Source organism: Ursus maritimus, unplaced genomic scaffold (assembly GCF_017311325.1).
Source record: "Ursus maritimus isolate PB19 unplaced genomic scaffold, ASM1731132v1 scaffold_4, whole genome shotgun sequence".
In the NCBI taxonomy this organism is placed as follows: Eukaryota; Metazoa; Chordata; class Mammalia; order Carnivora; family Ursidae; genus Ursus; species Ursus maritimus.
This window is the reverse complement of record NW_024426552.1, coordinates 66,650,464-66,671,442: the sequence shown is the minus strand read 5'-3', so window position 1 is coordinate 66,671,442 and position 20,979 is coordinate 66,650,464. Positions and strand designations below refer to the sequence as shown.

Sequence of the window (20,979 nt, the reverse complement as noted above, 5' to 3'; positions counted from 1 at the left end):
ATATAATAGAATATTACTCAGCCATAAGAAAAAGAATGAAATCTTGCCATTTGCAACAACATGGATGAACCTAGAAGTTATAATGCTTAAGTAAGAGAAGTCAGTCAGGGATAGACAAATACCATATGATTTCACTCATAGGTAGAGTTAAAGGAACAAAATAAATGAACAAAGAAAAAAAGGGACAAAAAAATGAACTCTTAAGTACAGAGAATAAACTGGTGGTTGCTAGAGGGGAGGTGAGTGGGGAGATGGGTGAAATAAAGGGATTAATAGAACACTTATATTGATGAGCACTGAGAAATGTATAGAATGGCTGAATTATTATATTGTTCACCCGAAACTAATATAAGATTGTATGTTAATCATACTTGAATAAAAAATATTGAAAAAAAGAAATACATAACTCATTGATGTTATGAGGGTTAAGTGAGTTAATATAGGAAAAATAGAACAGTGTCTAGCGCACAGGAAGTACTCAGTAAGTGTTATGCTACTATCATTGTTGTTGGTATAAGCATCTCCTTAATAGGGAGAAGCAAAAAATGTCTATCAATGAACATGATACACTGAATCAAAAGAAGTATGACTAGATGAGCTATCTTGGACTTAAAATCAATATACTGAACATAAAATTGGTATACAGTATACTTCTTTTGTCTATTTTTGGGATTTTCTTTTTTTTGCCTTTAAAATCCTTTTGAAAAAGGCCAATATGATTCATCTCTCAAAAAAGAGAATTTTTACAAGAGAAAAAGAACTTCACTACATATAAGTTAGCAGAGGAAGAGAGTTAACAGTACAGTATGATGGTAGCAATCCCAGCTGGAAAAATCATGGAAACTTAATGGAGCTGGGGAAATGCACCTAGTAAGGATTACCACTTCCTCTTGTCAAGATTGGTTTCCTAGGACTTCAACTGAAACTATTTTTTAGTTTTTCTACAATTAAAAAAAAAAACACGGAGGAGTCCAAAACCTCACTTAAAATATGACTCAAAAAATGCTTCTTCCCAAGTGTCAGATCTTGGGCAGGGCTGCCCAGGTTGATCCCAGCTCAGTGTAGTCTCGCTAATTCTAAACAGAGTGTATCTCAGGCCCCAGGCTATATGGTTCTGGGGCCTGCATTCTTATGAATATTCATCTAATCTACTTCTCTTCCATTTATCATTCTTCCAATTGGAAGGGATCTCAGAGATAATCTGACCGGATATCCATCCCACAAAGAATCCTCTCTGTACCATTCATTTACTTTTTCAAGTGCCAATTTCATGTTAAGCTCACTGTGCTAGGCGTTGAGATAAAAAGACTAATAATGAGACAAAATTCATGCTCTAAGGAAGTCACAAGCCAGTTGGGGAGTGAGGCTGGCATAAAATTAATGATGACACTGCATGATAACTACCATGACAGGGATGTGGCCAAAATAAGTGGATGCCTAGAAAAGGAGCATTCAACCAAACCATGGAGACCACTTCCTCCAAGAAGAGATGATACTTGAAATGAGTGTTTCAAGATGAACAGAAGCTTGGCCAGGGGTGGTCAGACTTAAATAAATGGGAATGATGAAAGAGCAGACAGTACTGACACTTGAGAGCATGGCATGTTCAGGTACAAACCAAGACAGCAGGAGTGTGGGGGCTGAGGGTAGAAAGAGCACATGAGGGGTAAGAGATAAAGCCAGAGATGCGTAGCCAGGTCATAAAAGGTTTATGATATCAATAGTTTGAACTTTATCCTAATGGGAAGCCATCTATGGGTTCCATAACTGATGGAATAGCATGATGAGATGTGCATTTCAGGAAAACCACTCTTACGGCAGTGTGGGGAAGGATTTAAGGAGACTATGATGAGTCAGGAAAAACAGGAGAATAGTGTGACAAACCAAAGAAGAGATAATGAGACTCTGATCTCAGGCAGTGGCAATGGAGATGAAAGGAAAGGGACACATAAAGAGGTAGCATCAGTAGGACTTTGCAAAGGACTCATGAGGGGTGAGAGCAAAGCAGAAGTCAAGAATGACTCCCAAGTTTCTGGCTTGAGCAAGCAACTGGGTGGTTGGTGCCCTTCACTGGTGTGGGGAATACAGGAGGAAGGACACATCTGGAAGGGGTAGAAAATGATAAAATAAATTTTGGATACACTGGTTTTGAGAACCCTTTGAGAAATTGAAATGGAGGTGCCCAGAGAGTCAATGGGTTTATGAATAAATTGCTCAGGGGTGAGATCAGAGGTAAGACATGGATTTCGGAGCCATCAGACTAAGAGTGGCAGTTGAGGCTAGGAAAGAGTATAAAATCATGCCTGGAGCGTACAGTGAGAAGAGACGGTCTGAGGAAACCCTTGGGAAAAGGAAGAAGGGTCTAAGAAGGACCAGCCAGCAAAACATAAGGAAACCAAGAGAGCACGGTGTCATGGAAGGCTAGCGGAAGAGAATTTAAAAAGGAGGAAATGGTCGACAGGGTCAAATGCTTCCCAAAGACCAATTAATATCTAGAAAGTGTCCTTTGGATTTAGCAACAAAAAGATTAACCTCAGTTGCCCAGAGGGAATAGAAATCCAATGCCAGGGGTCAAAGGGCATCTAGGAGATGAGGAAGTAGACATGGCAAATAAAGACTCTTCTCTCAAATACCTGGCTCTGAAGGAAAGGAGAAACACAGGGAAAGTAACCTAAACTACCAGAAAATATAGTCTAAGTTTCTTTTTATTCACTTTTTTTGCTTGTTCATTTTTAAGATAGGAAAGACTTGAGGACTTTTATATCCTAAGGGAATAAAGGGTCACCTCTACCAGAAAACCTCCAGTGATAAGCACACAACATCACAAGGTATTTCATTCTGATTTTGGACAGCTCATAAAAAATCAACCATGGGTTAGAAGTTGGCTTCACTATTAATTAAGCTGAAATTGGCTTCACTATCTCTTCCACCCTTCTCTCTTCTACAGGAAGCCTTCAACTCTCAAGCCTATCCCCTGCCTCCATAAAACATTATTTACTCAAAAAAGAATATAGCCAGTTACTTGGATTTCACTATCCTAGCAGTATTCTGACAACCAAGTACACTTTGTCAATATCCTTTTGAATATATATTTTCTCAAATTAGGCACAATACTACATATGTGATTTAAATAGCCAGTGGATGGAGAAATCCTTACTTCTCTGGTTTAGAGATTATACAGTTGACCATTGATCAACAATGAGCTTGAACAGCGTGGGTCCATTTATATGTGGGGTGTTTTTTTTTTTATAAATACAGTAGAGTCCTGTAAATGTATTTTCTCTTCCTTATGGTTTTCTTAACATTTTCTTTTCTCTAGCTTACTTTATTGTAGGAATATAGCGCATAATATATATAACATAAAAATATGTGTTAATTGACTGTTTATGTTATCAGTAAGTCTTCTGGTCAACAGCAGGCTATTAGTTAAGTTTTTGAGGAGTCAAAAGTTATATGCAGATTTTTGACTACGCGAGGGTTGGTGCCTAACCCACTGTTTTATTCAAGGGTCAACTGTATTTTAATTTATATCATTACTCAAAAGCCTTTACTATTTCTCTCTGCTTTAAGAGCGAAGTCTTAACTCTTTCATCTAAAGGTCAATGTTCTTGAGATTCTAGATACAACCTATACTCCTTTGAGCTTTTCTACAATGATTCGCTCTCTCTCATGTAGAATCCTGGGCTCTCAACAACATATAGATGTTTTATTTACAGTGTCACAAAATTTACAGGAGACGCCAGGGAATTTGAGGACTGTCATCACCACCATAGTTTCCCTTGAACCAGAAGTGAAATCATATCAGGACAGCATTTCCCACATCCTCCATGTGATGGAGCAGTCATTTTTTTTTTCCTCTTCTTAGATCTCTATTACTTCTCCATATTGTTTACTACCCTCAGGTCTGTAGATCTCACATCGATGTGATCCTTGTTGATATACCTTCAACCCTCCTATTAGAATGAGTCCTTTAAACAAAAAATCCTCTTCTCACACCATTTTCTAGTTATAAGCTCAATATCCTAAAGTCTCAGGAATGTTTATTATATTTGCATTCTGGTATTAAAATTTAAATACATATATAAGTATATATACATATTGTAATATGTTATATATATAAAATACATACATATATATATTTTTGCAGGTAATTGTATTTGTATTTTCCTACCTAAGGTGACCTAAGGGCATCTCCTTCACAAGGTGCTTCTTTCTATGTCATCTCTATGGAGCCCCACATATCTGATTTTGGCTTTACTGGGATAATTTTCTCCTTCCACTTCAAAGTTCACTTCTATCTTTCTAGATTGATCAGCAAAGCTTTCTGTCAAATATTCCCCAATCTTTATGAGATGCAGTCTCCCCTTACCAGGAGTCCATCATCCTGGCTCTGTAGTGTATACTCCAGAACACTCCTGAAAACACCATCTACGTAGGCAGCCATTTGTTTTTCAATGCCTCCCCTCTTTTCCATAGTAACTGCCTTCACATGGAACAAGAGATAAGGATACCACCTCTGCTTTTGAGTCTTTCAGTTTGCTACCCAGAACTTAAAGTCATTAGGAATGCAGTCTCAATTTCTTCCGAATGTGCCATTTGTTCCACACAGGAAGGAGTAAAATTGGCGGGGGGCGGGGGGACAATTCATGGTCTTGGTAAGAGGTTCTTGGTAGGCTCTCTATAGTATCTTGGATATTGGCTCCGACCCCCTCTCAATTTCCACATCAAGTGTATATAAAGTGACCTTCAAAACCCATGGTTGGGAGTTCTCCACAATATAACCTACCTTTCTTCTTCCTGAGAGTGGTCCCAAGAGCCCTCCCATCAGCTCATGCAACCATGGAGGGAATGTCCTGAATCCACTCAAATGGAATGAATGTCATGCAAGATCCAAAGGGTAAGATTGTCCTTCATTTCTCTGCTATTTCACATTCTTCCACTTGCCCACTTCATGACATTAATTTCTCTGCATTTTCCTGGCTTTCGTCCTCACTATTTTTTTTTCATCCTGCTGAAGAAACTTTTATCCTCTCTAAGAAGCTGGAGTGTGAAAAGGCATCTATTGAAGCTTTCCCACCTTTTCCTTCTGCTTGCATTTGCAGTTGCTATAATTGGTCACCATCTCAGGCATGAAAAGAAAGAAGGAATATACTCCAAAGATCACTACACCATCCCCTAGGCAGGCATATTTATTGGATCACCAAATGAACTAATGGTTTACCCTGGTTTTGCTGGAAATGCTCCTTGAAAACCCTGAAAGAATAAAGATATGCTTCCTTTCAAACTATGGGACCTCTTACAGGGTTAGAATATGTTTAATGCATGCCTCTCTTTGGCTCATGATTTCCTCAAGATGGAAAATGTTCTATCTCTTTAATTTCTCAAGGTGCCCGACACAGACTTGGTGGGCTTGGAAACTGATAAGTACTACTGTCTGACTCTGAGGGCAGCGTCTTTCTAACCCTATGGATTGCCTATTCTACCTGCCGTTGGAGCTCTAGTAAGTTAGCTGATTATACTTTGAAGATCTTTGATGGGTAAGATCACTGATAGGTCCACTAAAATGTTTCCCTTCCATTTTTGCCTATTGTGACCCCAAGACTCAGAATAAATTTTTCTAAGTGTTTTCTATTCAAGTTTGAGAAAAGAGCAAGAGTCAGATAAACAACTAACCGGAGATTATTGAATGAGGTGCTTAATTGTGCCTATGTTTTTATATTTCTTTAAATCTTTCTTTAGATGGTCTGTTCTTTCAAAAATGTTATAAGAATGTTATTTCATATGCTTAACTGTTTAAATGTGATTTGGTGCTTTGGGATTTTAGATAATATATGTTTGAGTGCAAATGATTGCTAATATTTTATGAAGCTAGCTTACAGAAAGTCTGGCATTCTGGATAATGAGGTCATAAAGCAGACCACTCACAGAGCAGGCACAGCTGCTCTCTAAACCATGGGCACTTGGGTACTTTCCTTCTGAGTAATAGCAAATATCTCAGGACAAAATAATAGTACCATACCCCATACTACCTCCCGGGCAGATGTGGACACATGTAACCCCTGATAGTTACTCTGTGATGGGCAGCAACTGTATCTTATGCTTGTTTATACTCCTGATAATGACTACCACACCACAAAAACATATATAAAAATATAAGTGTCTTTTAAAATCTGATTTACTCTATAGCTCGAGTCATGTGATGAGTTTATATGCAACTTGAGTCAAGTATCCACCAGGACCAGAGAGAGGTTCCCATTAGTGCCCAGGTCTTCTATTTGAGCAGAGAGAATCTCAGTAACTTGGACCAGAAATATAGAGACAGACCTCCTGGTGCCTACCTGGCCCCAGATTCTCCCCACCTGCCCATCAGGAGCCTCCCCTGGCAGATGGTAAGTACCATGGCTCCCTTCCCATTCAGCTCAGCTTCCAGGTAGACTATTCGAAGAGTGCCATCTGCAGGATGAACTGAGGACCGTAAATACTTCATTTGTTTCCATCAAATGACAGTTGAATTTGTTTAAAATGTGTTCAAGAGCTCATAAAACAAAATGTGAGGTCATGGTTTGCTACATTAATTCTTCCCAGATATAATAGATATGAGCACTATTGTCTTAAATGTCTTTACATGAGCTCCAGAGTAGAGGCATGCTTGTTCCAGGACGTCACACTGCCCTTGGGCCTCTCCCTGTGGGTGGCCCATTTCTCTGCTGGAGGGCTTGCTCTTTCTTGTGGAAGGGGTGCAACAGGTGCAACAGACCCTTCCTGCTTTGATTCAAGACATTTTTTTAACTTGAATACAGAGAACGGGTGCTCAGAATTGCTTTCTCATATCACCCTCAGGTCAAAGAACCATAAAATCATGACACTAGAAGAGATTCCTTCACTGAATCATGACTGTCTGTAGTACTGGCAACAGGTAACCCCCCAGCCTCCTACCCCTCACCATTTGTGATGCCCTTCCTGACTAGATCTCCTAACCTGCAACCCCAAACAACAAGCTACAAGAGTTCCCATGCTTTGGCTCTGTAGCATTGATCTCTGACTCAAGAATTGTCCAATTCTGATTAAATCCACTTCTCCCCTCCCAGTAGCCCTCACCTAATTGAGAACAGAAGCAAGAGAGAGAGAGAGAGCACACCCTTTCCTGCCTGGACCATCTTGCTCAGCACTTTAGTGTGATGACCATGTTGTCCAGAACAAAGCAGATCTGAGGCTGCTGTCAGTCCACCTGCCTTTGCCACAGCCAAGCTGGTTTTCCAATGTGGACTACCAATTCTGGGATGCTAGGCAGCTCCCCTGCCCATGCCTTCCCCAGAGTAGGGATGAGAAAACAAAACAGGACTCATTACCAGACTGTGAGATTCATCTCTAAAGACCGATTTATAGGGCAATATGGCAACTTCACAGCCCCTTGCTTATGTGTGCCCTTTGTTGTCCACATCTGTCCCCTTTCCAGAGGGAACACTTCGAAAAGCCTGAGCCTTTTAGAAAGTAGAACTCTCTCTCCTAAGAAAGACACTGTTTTATCTGAAAGCAGAGACAGGGAGAAGTGGATTATAGCAGGAGATACTCATTGGCAGAGCCTCTGTAATGTATGTCAAATGGAATGGCCACAGCAGCATCTCCTCCCCACTCCCCCCACTCTTTGTTCTGTACTTTTCATGAGCAGACTGACACTCGGAAATGAATTTTACACTCAGGTCCTATACTTCAATGAGGAAGGGCAGCATGGAGTTAGGGTAAAAAGATGACTCTGAGGTCAGACAGACCTGAGTTTGAATCCTAGCAGAGCCACTGACAAGCCAGATGATTTGGGCACACTGAAGAATTTTCTGAGCTTTAGCGTTATCTTCTATAATACAAGACTAATACTATCCACCATTCAGGATTGGTGGGAGATAAAATACATAATGGAACCATAAGCTCTCAAAAATGTGTCCATTCTTTCTTTAGTATGAATTTAAGTGAATGTGTCTCTGCTACTGGTTGAAAGGCACTGTCCCATGTGAAAGGCTTATCAGGCATCAGGGAGAACGTAGGGAAGCACTTGAGAGAAGCAGGGTCAGAGTCTGGGTGGCAGCCAGGCTTGCTCGGTTGTAACAACACACAAAACAACAGCTCCCTCAAGGGCCTGTAACCAAGGCTGGCATTGCCTCTGAGGCTGCAGCAGGAAGAGGTGAGGGGTGCTGGCTGGCTCAGGGCTGTGGGTGGCTCTGGGGACGTCCTTTCTAAGTGAGGGAAGGCTGAGCCGCAGGATAGCCAAAGGACAAGACCACTATAGCTATTGGATGGCTCCATCCCAACAGACTGTCCCAGATACCACAACCCCTACTCTCAGTAGACAGGGAGTCCATGTGGCCCTCTCCCATCCTTTGCCCCCTGATAGATAGCAGAAGCACCCGGGATGCCTGGACATTCAGATATTTTGGGTCTGTGCTACATTCAGAGGCATATTTGGCCCATGTCTATATTACATTGGCGGAATCCAACTCATTCTCCAGAAGGTCTTTGTATGGATGAGGCTTGCTTTTTTGTTCTTGTGGTGGTAGTAAAATATACATAATGTAAAACTTTTTAAGTTCCGTAGCATTAAATAGATTCCCATTGTTGTGCAATCAGGACCACCATCCATCTCCAGAACTCTTAAATCTTGTAAAGCGGAAACTCTGTACCCATTAAATAATAACTCCCTATTCCCTCCCCTGTCCCAGCCTCCGGCAACTTTGTGAATATGGCTACTCTTGGTTCTTCATGTAAGTGGACTCCTATTTGTCCTTTCAAGACTGACTTATTTCACATAGCATAATGTCTTCAAGATTCATCCATATTGTAGCTTGTGTCAAATTTCCTTCCTTTTTGAGGTCAAATAATATTCCATTGTTTGTATAGACCCCATTTTGTTTATCCTTTCATCTGGACACTTGGGTTGCTCCCACCTTGTGGCTATTGTGAATAATGCTGCCATGAACATGGGTATACAAGAACCTTTTCACGTTCTAGCTTTTAATTTTTTTGAGTAGATATGTAGAAGTAGGATTGCTGAATCATATGGTAATTCTATGTTTAATTTTTTGAGGAATTGCCATACAGTGACTACATCACTTTACATTTCCACCAACTGCGCACAAAGATTCTATATGAGGCTTTCTTTATTCCATAGGTTGGGTCTAAGCCATCTGTATTCCCAGCTTGAGGTCACCAGTGACTCAATCTTTCTGGCACCTGCCAGGCCTCTCACTTTCCAGCACCCACTTGGAGCTTCCCTAGAGAGGCAGTTTGCTCCCACCACTCTCCTGTCCTCTAGCAGATTCCTTTGGTTCTTGGCAGGGGCTCACCTTTGGCATCTATAGCTAACACACAGTTTTGTCTGGGCCCGGAAGCCTCCCTGTCTGAGGGCTGGCCCTCTGCATGACGCCCAGGGTGACACCCACCCTGAGGACTGCCCACATGATGGGATGGGAGCCAGGCCTGGTTACAGCTGTGGCAAACACTAGCTTTGTCCCTCCTGCCCCATACTGAGCCCCCCGCAGATGGCCCTTCCCTGCTTCATTCTTAGGTCTTAGTTTCCACTGCAACTGACCAGGTCTGGCAATATAACTGGACAAACTAGTATTTCATTTTGAAAATGAAGATGTTCAGGATCCATTAGAGAACTCCCCAAAAGAGAAATATTAGAGAGTTAATATAAAACTGGGGGGATGCAGGCTTAGAACAAAAAACCCTCTTACATCCCTCCACCATGAACTCAAATGGTCAAGGCCTCGGACGGCATCTTTGTATAATTAGATAAAAATGCCCTTTTGGGATCAGGTGTAGAGCCCAGCTAAAAGACTGAGTATTATGCCATATTCTCTGGGCACGCTCCGTCTTGTGGATACATGATGTGGTCAACAGGAGTCATCTCCTCCTCCGGGTCCTGGAAGACACACGGCTCTGCAAGCAGAGCTAATGCTGATTTTCAGCTCCCGCTTGCCCCTGGTGATAAGCATAAGCAGTAGCTCTGGGCTATTGATGTTTCTAGGGCCAGTTCCTTCTGCATTACCACCTTGTGGACAAGGCATTTACAGATCCTTCTGGCAGGAAGATTTTCTCTGAAGACCATAAACTAATCGTCTATTTATCACTCACCCAGTGATCCAAGAGCAGACAAGGGTCTTCTTGCATCAGGCAGGCCAGAAGCCATGGGGCTATCAACCCAACATGCCTCACCAAATACCAAAGCCACAGCCCTGGCCTCCCTCACCCAGCTCCACACACACACAACCACACAACCACACACAGCGTCTCACCTGAGCCACCTCTTCAAAGTCATCGTGCCTCTTCTGCAGGGCCCGGGCTCGATGCAGTGACTTTCCAACTCCGGTGTGTTTGCTGAGAAAGGCCTCACCGTGGTTTTCAATCCAGTCCAACACCTGGTCAGAGAAGGAGGACAAAAACAATGACTCCCTGGCAGGAGGAAAGCCATGTGACAATATGAGGGACTGCCAGAGTCCTAGAGTTCCCATCCCCATCAGAAAGCAGCAGTCCAGCTGGACGTGTTCAGTCCACCGTGGGCCCAGGGATTTCATTACTGTCGTTGGTCATGCAACAGTCCCACCCTTAACTAAAGTCAACTCGTCTTTGATCATCAGAATATTCCCTTGTTACTTTCAGTTTTCCCAGCCTTAATTAGTCCATTATTTTAAACAAGTGACACAGACCATCAGGCACAGTTTAAGCCCCTCACTACCTTTACTCCACCCACATAAAATCAGGCACACTGGCAGAAAATTAGGCATCAGGTCAGGGCAGTTCCTTGGCCCTCACGACTTACTCATCTCCCACTTCAACATAAAAATGCTCACAGCAGAGGCAACTAGTCTTGGGGACCCTGCCTCCTTGTGGTCCTGGGACTCCCTTCCTAATCTCGAGAGTAAAGGCGGCACTGGTTAGTCCCCACCTGGCTGCTCCAGAGAGCAATCACTAGGACAGCTGTCCTTCCTGGCTTCCTTCCACCCTCCTCCTCCAATCAGCACCAACCACCCAACCAAATAAATGAAGGTCTTTACATCCTAAGGCCTTTACTATCTATGATTCTTTCCTGTAAAGAAGTGGAGACCCCATGTTTTTCTAGGCTTAATCTAAAATCCAAATCTAGTGATTTGGCTTAGGACATTTTCCTTGATATTTAGAGAAGCTGGAACAGACGGAGCTGGACCAGTAGAGGGATGAGGGAGGGGATGCTGAGAAGGTGAGAAAATATGCTGTCCTGAGGGGCACTGGGTGGGGGAGTGGAAACCCCTTAGTAGAAGCCTTGAAATGGAGGGAGGACTAAAGCCTTTAACATTCATGCTGATGGCCGAACAAACACGTGTGCCTCCCATAGAGAAGGGAAGCAGTTCACCTCCTGGTCTCTGCAGAGGTGGTGCTCAATAAAGCAGGTGGCCACAATTAAATCAGTTAGCGTGTACAGCCACGCACCTGTGAGAGATCCTGCCAAGACAACTGAGCCCACTCTATTCTGGCTATTCTGGACTTAACCTGAACATTTGGTTAATGATGTAGTAGTCTTCTCAAGTTCTAGAAGGACCTTTTGGAAAAATGACTTAGAAGAACCGGGCCTGTTTAAAATGACGTTTTAGGGGTGCCTGGATGGCTCAATCAGTTAAGTACCTGCCTTCGGCTCAGGTCATGATCTCGGGGTCCTGGGAGTCTGCTTCTCCTCTCCCTCTGCCCCTCCCCCCGCTCTCGCATGTGCATGTTCTCTCTCTCAAATAAATAAATAAATAAATTCTTAAAAATAAATAAATAAAAGGATGCTTTAGTCCATTCCTCTGTTTCTTCTATGGATTGCCCTGCGGCAAGCAGACCAAATCATTCCATGGACTACAGGCATGGGAGTTCTGGCTCCAAAGAATCTAACCTTTGGCTTCACTTCCTTTAGCACTTGAAATAAATTACACCTACAATTGTGCCAAGTATGGAAGCCTTCAAGGTCTTCAGTGACACTATCACAAAGCCCACAAGATTGGTATTAGGTCAGAGATATGTACATACGAATATAAAAATGAGATTTAGCAAACATCCACTTAACAACACTGGAATGTCAGATAATTGCCCATTAAAAAGGAGAAAAGAAAGGCTTCTTAGAAAATGACTATATAAACATAGGGTGTAGAGATTTAAATATTTTAGATAACAAATTCTGGCAATGTATGTTTTTAATATTCCAGAGGCATGTCTGTGAAAAGAAACTGCAGTAGTAAATGAACTGGATTTTTACCTTTTGCAAACACTGAAAAGCTGCACTGAAAGGAAGTCTAAATGTTCCCTTCTTAGAAGAAAGAAGAGCTCACATCTCTCTAGAATTATGTATGGGGAAATTTCAACAACAACAACAAAAATCAGGAGAGTGCATTTTTACTTGACTTGACACAACGTGATCCCACAATTTTCTGTTGTAAAGAGGATGATGAACACCAGCATGCAAGGTCAAAGATAAATATTTTTAGTCACAAAGTTTCCCCTGTATTGTGTACCATGGATAGTGCAGTTTTATAATTTTTATGCATATTTAAACTTATGTTAATCCCATGAAGTGAAACTTATGGATAATTTTGATTATTTTTATATACAAAAGAGCTGTCTTGTGGCTTTTCATGAATGCTTTAGAATTTATTACAGAGTTTCACATTACAATTATTTTTTTTATTTAGTTGTGAGCAGTTAAGTGTGACCTGCTTGTCTGGCAGTGTTTTAATGAGTTTATTTTATTTCATTTCATTTTGTATCTCTAGCTTTAATAAAATCTGTTATACTAAAACAAATTGGTTTAAGAGGAAAGCTTTCCCTCTACTAGTTCTCAAATGGTTAGCTTTTATACTCCCTGAGGGTAATTTCACAACTTGTAAATTTCTCTTAAAAAGCAATTTGTGTTCTATTTAAGTTCTTTTGCTTTCTTTAAAATGTCAATTCATTGTCTGTTAATGACACTTAAGTTGACTTAATTAGCTTTACCATAACCTCTTAAAAATCTATTATTCATATTCGATAGGCTTTTATTAGTTTAAATATAATTTTGATTGCTCTGTGATGTTATATTGCCTCCACTTAGTCCAGCTTCTGTCATCAGAGCGGAAGTTGTGGGGAAGCCCCGAGCAACCTCAGTGAGGATACAGCGCCCGCGTGGAAATCAGTTTAACAAAGAAAAAGGCAAATGATTTAGGATGTGAACAAAATTACTTTGATAATTCATGGAGACTGAAAAGTACCTGAGGATAGAGAAACATAATCACTATATGAGGTATTGTTTAAAATGCTGATTTCTGACCATTTTGTTCCAGACAGTTCATTTAGAGCCAGCCTTACTTGACACACACATTTAGACCCCATGCTCTCTTGACCCTGATTCCATGGCCCCCAATCCTGGGAGTACAATCTAGCTTCTCCCCTAGACTGTACAGCAGAGAATGTGCTTTCTGAGCAGACACCAGCAGTGCCTGTTAATTACATTACACCCTGTAAATTAAAGTGCAGCCCTGGAAAACTGGATATCTCATAGTTTCTGGTGCATCCCAGACTTGAGACATCACTGGTTGAAGAATAAATTGCATTTCTAGCCAAATCCCTGGAATCCTACTGAAGTGCATGCACCCATCAAGGTATCCCTCATTAGCTATCCCCATTTAACTTCTCTCATCTACAAAATTTTATTTAAAATAATCAATTATTAATTGTAGTCAAGATAGTACAGGATGATAGTTAATAGTACCTATTAGTGGCTTTGAGTTGGTATTCAAGTGTTTCCAACACAGAAGGTTTTATTTTTTAGTTTTTGCCTGCGGGTTCTTCAGGAAGCAAAGCACAGTTGGGATGTGAATATCACTGGATTCAAACAGATACTTATTAGTCTTATTGTGCCCTAGTGCTGGGCACTGGAACAGCCCAGAATGCAGTATTAAACAAGGGAGGCAGGGCCCTGACTCTGGAAACTCAGTCTATGCCAGGAACAGGCGCTGGACAGGAGATCACACAATTGGTCATTAACTGCAATGGTGAAAGTGCCAATGGTCAGGGAAGGCCTCTCTGAGGAAGTGAGGTGTAGCTGAGCGCTGAGGGAGAGCAGACTTAACCAAGCTAGGAAGGAAAAACATCAGCATGGCCTGAGTAGGGGTAAGCACGTAATGAGCCCAGAGAAGGCAAGAACTGGATATGCAGAGCCCTGGTGTGCCCAGTCAGACTCCAGGGCTTGTCCTAAGAGTCACCGAAGGGCTGGACTGCATTTAAAAGTTACTACTTTTGCTTTGTGGAGAATCGGAGGAAGGCAAGAGTAGAGGTGGGGAAACAGGACGTTACTGCAGAACTCCTGACAAGAGGTGATGGTGGCTTAGATGAGCCTAATGGCAGTGGCCATGGAGAGACAGGTGTGAGTAATATTAGGGGAGAGAATGGCCAGGATTTGGTGGTTAAGTGTGGGGGCAACAGAGGGGCAGGTGGAAGGCTGACCCCCTGGGGCATGAATAACTGTGTGGAGGGAGGATCTGGTCACTGGTGCAGAAGCAAATGAGTTATGAGGGACAGAACAGAGATAACAGATTTTTCTTGTGTTCTTTCCATTTTCATTCTCATGCTCTGGTTCTGATAAATGACAGTTATGCCTGTGAACTTGAGTGGGAAGTAGCACCCCATGATCGTTGTCAATCTGATTCTGGCAAGATGTGCCCTTAGTTTCAGAGGAGCAATTTTATACACTCAGGTTTAAAAATAAGTTATCAGTTGTTAAGATAGTTGGATCCTAAAATTAACAAATTAGGGACACCAAATCCATTTGAAAAACACAAACTTAGGCTTAAGTGGAATTAATCTGTGCATTCTTGCAGGGGCATTTCACTGGGATACAGTTTTCGAGGGGCCCCTTAACCTGACATGGAAGTCCTCTGTGGCCACTCCACCCGCTCTCAACCCCACCTCCAGTGAGTCCCTAGCTCACCCCTGAACACCCGCAAAACTGCTTCTTGCTTCCTGAGTTCTGCTTTCACTACTTTTAACTTCACTTGAAATGTCCCTATCCTTCCTTCTCCCTATCTCCGCCTCCTGGCCTCCTTCCTACTCATCCTTTAAGCACCATCTCAAAATCACTAGTTCTGGAAATGCCTCTCTTTAATAACCCACCCAGGCTGGGGTGGTGTCACTCTTCCCTGATTCTGTTCAAACCACAATTACTGCCTCCAGGCCTGTCTCTCCCACTAGACTCTGACCTCTTTGTGATTCCCCGACTCACAGCACAGCGTGGTTTGTTACAACACGTTGAACGGCACTCAACTCCAGCTCATCCCCACCACACGGCTTTGGGGTGAACGTGTTAGCTCCATGCTCCCCTTCCTCACTCCGGCATAGAGCCTCTCTCAGGCTGCACCCAGGGTTCTCCCCTTGTGTGTCTCCACCCTCTCCACTGAGCTCAGAGAGTGTGGGATTTTCACCATTGTATCCTACCCCTCCACCATGCCGAGCCCCCCGCCCCCCGCATCCCTGCCAGCACTGCACATGCAGGAGATATCCAACCAATGCTTATAGCCTTATAGCCGTGAGCTGTCAAGTGCAAATTTGGCTGAGGCACCTGCCCTACCATCTTGAGAGAAGCTGTACCACCTCATTCAGGAGGAGACCAGATCTGTACCGCCTTTGGGAACAAAAACCCAGGACTTCTGGCCCCTACAGCAGGCAGACAGTCTTAAAAACAACTTGTAAAGCTCTTCCTCCTTTCTTGCGTCCCAACTGTTCAATCAGAAATTTGTCCTTTTCCAGAACAGTCTTTTCCAGGAGAGAAGCTCACATCCGGAATCGGATGTGGGAGCCAATCTAACAGTCATTATACATAATTCCCTAATCGCCCCCTTTCTTCCTCATCTAATTGTGTTTATTCCAACGAGCACACAGTCAAGGCAGGGCACTTTTCAGGGTAGGAGACAGTCCTTTTGAGCTGCTAAAGGGGAGAGAAAAAGTCCTTTTGAAGAGAACTGTTGATATTTTTTCTGAACAGTGGCCATGAATGCAACTGAGTTGATGGGAGAAATTCGAGGGCCTAGCTGCTTGCTGTCCCAGGACTCCTGATTTTTTAAACTCTTCTAATGTGATAGAATCTTAGTGTTAGAGGAAATCCACAGGGTCATTCAGCCCAATGCAGGACGCCCCGACACTTAGAGATATCCACCTTCAAAGTTTTAAGTTCTTATCTAAGCTCTACCTACATATAAAAGTATTTTGGGCTCCTAAAGCATCAGTAAAATGTGGCACCATCTTGATTAGCATAACTTATAGACCCCATCCTTGGGATCAAGAGGGACCTGGCTCTGGTCCCAGCTCTGCCCCTAACCAGCTATGACCCAGCTGGGTGTACGCCTTCTCCTCTCTGGACCTCACTGTCTCAAATGAAAACACCAGATCATACCATCTACCTAAGTCTTCTTCCACTCAAATATTTCGTTATTTTTTTATATGGAGGGTACAGCAGCTCCCCTCCTCAGAAGATGAGATTACTGTCTGTGGAGGGTTTGCTCTTTGTTAAGCACTAGGTCAGGGCATTTGACTCATCACCTCATCTGTATTATCTCACCCCACTGCTTAGCTGCAAACCTGAGAATCTTTCTTATTAACCCTTTCTTGTACACTGTTTCCACCACAACCACAACCAGTCCAAGCCACCATCTTTCCTCCCTCGCCCCGCAGCCCTCTAAAGCAGTCTTTCTCCTTAGACTTGTAACACTCCCATCCACTCATTAGCCAGACCTATTTCTTTTTTTAATTTTTAAAAAAAGATTTATTTATTTATTTGAGAGAGAGAGAGTGCGCATGAGAAGGGGGGAGAGGCAGAGGGAGAAGGAGAAGCAGACTCCCCGCTGAGTGCAAAGCCCAAAGCAGGGGTAGATCCCAGGACCCGGAGATCTTGACCTGAGCCGAAGGGAGATGCTTAACGTACTAAGCCACCCAGGTGCCTCAGCCGGACCTACTCCTTTAAACATAAATCAACTTAACAACATTCTCTTTACTAAAAACTCTACCATTGTTTCCTACTACTCTTAGAAAAACCAAATGCTCTTCATAGCTTATAAGGTCTGCTTTGATCCGGACCCTTTTCTTCAAACTTCTTACCCTTTTGTCCTGCTCTTTATTCAGTGGCCACTTTGGCCATTCACCCATTTTCGGGAATGCACCCAGCTCATTCTGGTGTCAAGCACTGCCTAGATCCTATTTCACATGCCTGGAGCCTCTTCCCAAACACATCCCCCAGGCTTATTCATTCAGCTTTCTGCTCATACGTCACTGGCTATCACTACATGACATACTACATATCCACGTGTTTGTGGTGGGGTTTTCTCTCTACCTCCTGAATGTAAGCTCCACGTGGGCAGAGGCTTTGTTTGGTTCACAGCTGGGCTCTCAGAGAGCACTTGCTGAATAAATGAGTGAATGAACTCATCCCATCTGATTTGAGAACTTCCTGTGTGATTAAAGGAAATGGAGACAATTTACGAACGCATGTGGAATCAGAGTCCCTCATCTGGTGGCCCCTGATCGATCATCTTATTCGAGACCAGTTACTAAGCTGGTGTCATAGTTTGATCCACAGGAAAACAGGCAGGAAGTTTTTATTGTTTTAAGTAAACTGAAGAACTCCTCCCCTCTCAGCAACTCCCCCCAGCCCGCAGCCTCCTTGCTCCTCAGAAAGCCATTATCCTGAGACCAATGAAAAAGGGCGCACACACAAGCAGCTGCCTACAACACACTTTGTTCTGCTAAGGCCCCCAGTACTCACAGTGTGCGGAGTACCCAGGACAGTTCACCATAGCATGATTTCTTTCTCCCGGCACAGCACCGTGAATGCAGGTTGTGAAGGGGAGGGCTCACACAATGCCAGCGCCACCCGCTCCCACTGCCTGAGCCTGGAGAACACGGAGGCGCCACTTGAAATGCCCAATTACTGGCAAGTCATTTTCTGTCCCTTCTTTGGAACAATCATGATCAAAATAAATGTCTGGTTATGGCAGGAGAATCCATTATTTTTCTGAGATGTATCAGCTGAAACTCATTAGCAGGTAGCGTCTCTTCTCCTTCCCCTGAGAACTGTAGTCCCTTCACCTGACAGACCAATGCTGGGTGGAAGCTGGCCAGGAGACCTGAAGCCCCAAAGTTTCAGCTGCCTCACCCTGCAGCCTTCCACTCCCAGTCAGCGCACACCTGTGCCTTCAACAGAGCCAAGGCTGGAGTGATGGGAACTTGGCTTTGTCCTTGACACCTCCCTGAAAGGATCTCCTTGCCCTGGTGCCTGGATGCCTATTTATGGTGTCACCGTACTTCTCATCACCAAGGCTTGGATCTCTTAAGTCAGAGGTTCTGGAACTTGAGAATGCTTAAGAATCACCTGGGGTTCTTTTTAAAACATAGGGAGGAAGTTCAGGACAACCCTCCCACCCCATGGAATGTGCCACTTTGGCATGTGGATTATTTTGAGCTGAAGGCACTTTGAGACCCTGTGGCCTCAAGAGAAACTTTGTATCCTCCCTTAACTACACTGAAGAATCTAAATTGCAGGGCTTTCCTAGAATAAGGGTTATTAGCAAAGATAAATTTTATCTGAGTGACCCATCTGTACGGTAGGGCAAACATCTAATCACCAAACATCTGCTCTTCTTATGGCCCTGTGAAGTGCATTCCTTTCCTCTGGAATCCCAGACCCCTACCCCCTTTTCTCCCTAGTTCAGGATGACATATATACCTTTTGCCCGTCTTTGGAATTCCCATGTCTCTGTGGATTCCCAATACGCACGCCTATTAAATTTGATTTTCTCCTGTTAATCTGTCTCATATCAATTTGATTGTTAGTCCAGCTAGAAGAGGAGACAGCAATTCTTGCCCCCGCAAGAAGGCGACAGGGCATTCTTGCTCCGTGACGATAGGCACCACCTTACCCACAGATTCTGGATCAAACAGTATAGAACAGGGCTGGATAATGTGTGCTTATATCACGTTCCCCACTCTGAGCAGAGATTTTAATGCCAGGGGTTCAAGGACTACACTTTGAAAAACACAGTTCCACATTTGCACTTGACATCTCCCTTGTTTTCTACCTTTGCCTCATTCCCTAGTTCCTGCTCTCTGGCCACGGGAGTACTGTGGCTCTCAGAAGCTTCTTGCTCCAACTTAGCTTTCTACCCACCCCAGATCACCTCAGACCTTCACTCTAGGAGCATGTTTCCTCAGCTCAAATCTTTGATTAGCTCCCCGCGGGTGACACAGTACGAACCTTTTATTCTTTAGCTTGGTATCCAAGGCTTCAGAAATAGCATGTTGAGGTCAAGGACCAGTTGAGAATAGGGGTTATCGGAAAGAAGTGACCCTGGATGGTGGCTGTCTTCTCCATCATTAACATAATAATAAAAAGGTACTGAGGACAGTAAAAGTACTTAAAATTCCCAAGGACCAAGAAAGCCCTGAGGCTTAGTAACTCCTGGGAGGGGACTTCTCTCACTGTCTCTCAGGCCCCACTAGCCTCCTAGCCCTGCCAGAGGGAGGCACCCAGGTCCCGCCTCGGATGGTGCTCACCATGGAATGACTATTTTTCAACTAGAGAAGAGATTGCATTCAGAAAACCAAAGCACCAAGGGAGAGACCAGGGTGGGGAAGGGTGGAGAGGAAGGCAGAAAGTAGGGCAAAGAGGAATGGGGGGGTTAGAGGTTTGAGGGGAAGAGGATAGAGTGTGAGGGGTACTAGACACCCAAGCAACTCCCAGGCAGGAGGGTCTGAGCATGTCTGAGGCAAGCCTCTAGAGCTCACTCCCCAACCTGGCCAATTCTAGGTGGGGAGTACTTGGAGAAGGCGGGAACAGACCCTTCAGTGCCAGCCTCCTAGGACAGAAAGAGGAATAGAATGCTCCCTGCAAGATCAGCAGCACCAGAGATGCTAATGATGAGGCTGTTTCCCTACGTTCACTGCAATCAGAAAGGGAGCAGAACCCTCCCTTACTCCCCTCCCTATCTCCCCCGGTGCAGCTGAGCCTCAACCCTGCTTTCTTTATGGGTGTTCACCTTGCCCAAAGAATCACCGGTCATCTACTTGAATGTATTTTGATGGATTATGACCATCAAATAACTTAATTGTAAACTTGACTACTGCTTAACACTAGCATGGGCAAATGGATATTATTCAAGATGTAAATTACAAAGAAAAACATCAGCAATGCTGAGTTAAGATTATAAAAAATAAATGAGAATGGGTAATGTCTGCTCTAGGGAAATTTGTATCAGAGAGACAAATATAGAAGGCAGTTTTATAATCAGTATTTGGGTATGAGTATCACTTGTCACCTGTGGATCTTACCGGACAAGCACTTTGAGGATGAATCTCAGCTGTGGGCTACACAACCTTGGGCAAGTCTCATACTCTGGGACCAAGTAATCTACCAGGGCCCTTTGAGCAATGACATTCCATCACTAACTTACAAACCCCTCAAGGGCAGGGCCTGGTCTCTCTGCATTCCCATCACCTAGCATGGTGCCCACGGCATAGCAGAAAGGCTAAGAGCAGGACCCAGAATTCAGGCAGACTTGGATTTGAATCCTTACTCTTCTCCTAGCTGTGTGACCTTAGGCAAGTTTCTTTAACCCTTCTAAGCCTCAATTTTCTCACCAGTAAGATGGAAACCAAACTATTCCCTGCCTCAGAGGGAAGATAAGTAAGAAAAGGCAAGCAAAAAGATTAGATGCTCAATCATATGTACTCAGAAGGATGATGAACCCTGAACTTTAAACCACACAACTTTTACAGGCACATTTAATTCCAGTAACAAAATCTCAGGGTTGGACTCCAACCTCTGTCTGATGTTTGTATCCTCAACGCCACATACCCAGTAAGTAAGCACTTGGCATTTCAAATTTTGCAGGTGGTTCTCCCTTGTGTGTGTTCCCTGATCTCTCTGGGACTACACCCTGAGCGCTTTCCTTCTTG

The 20,979-nt window shown here is 43.4% G+C and overlaps 1 protein-coding gene across 4 annotated transcripts in view; it reads right to left on the bottom strand.

Moving 5' to 3' along the window:
* The window catches only part of LOC103678822 (kalirin RhoGEF kinase), a 453,600-nt gene that overhangs the window by 153,582 nt on the left and 279,039 nt on the right, over window positions 1-20,979 (bottom strand). For all 4 annotated transcript variants that reach the window (XM_040621337.1, XM_040621339.1, XM_040621338.1 and 1 more), the window contains exon 10: window positions 10,290-10,412. In XM_040621337.1, coding sequence (XP_040477271.1) covers window positions 10,290-10,412 — 123 coding nt within the window. The remainder of the gene's footprint in view (window positions 1-10,289; window positions 10,413-20,979) is intronic.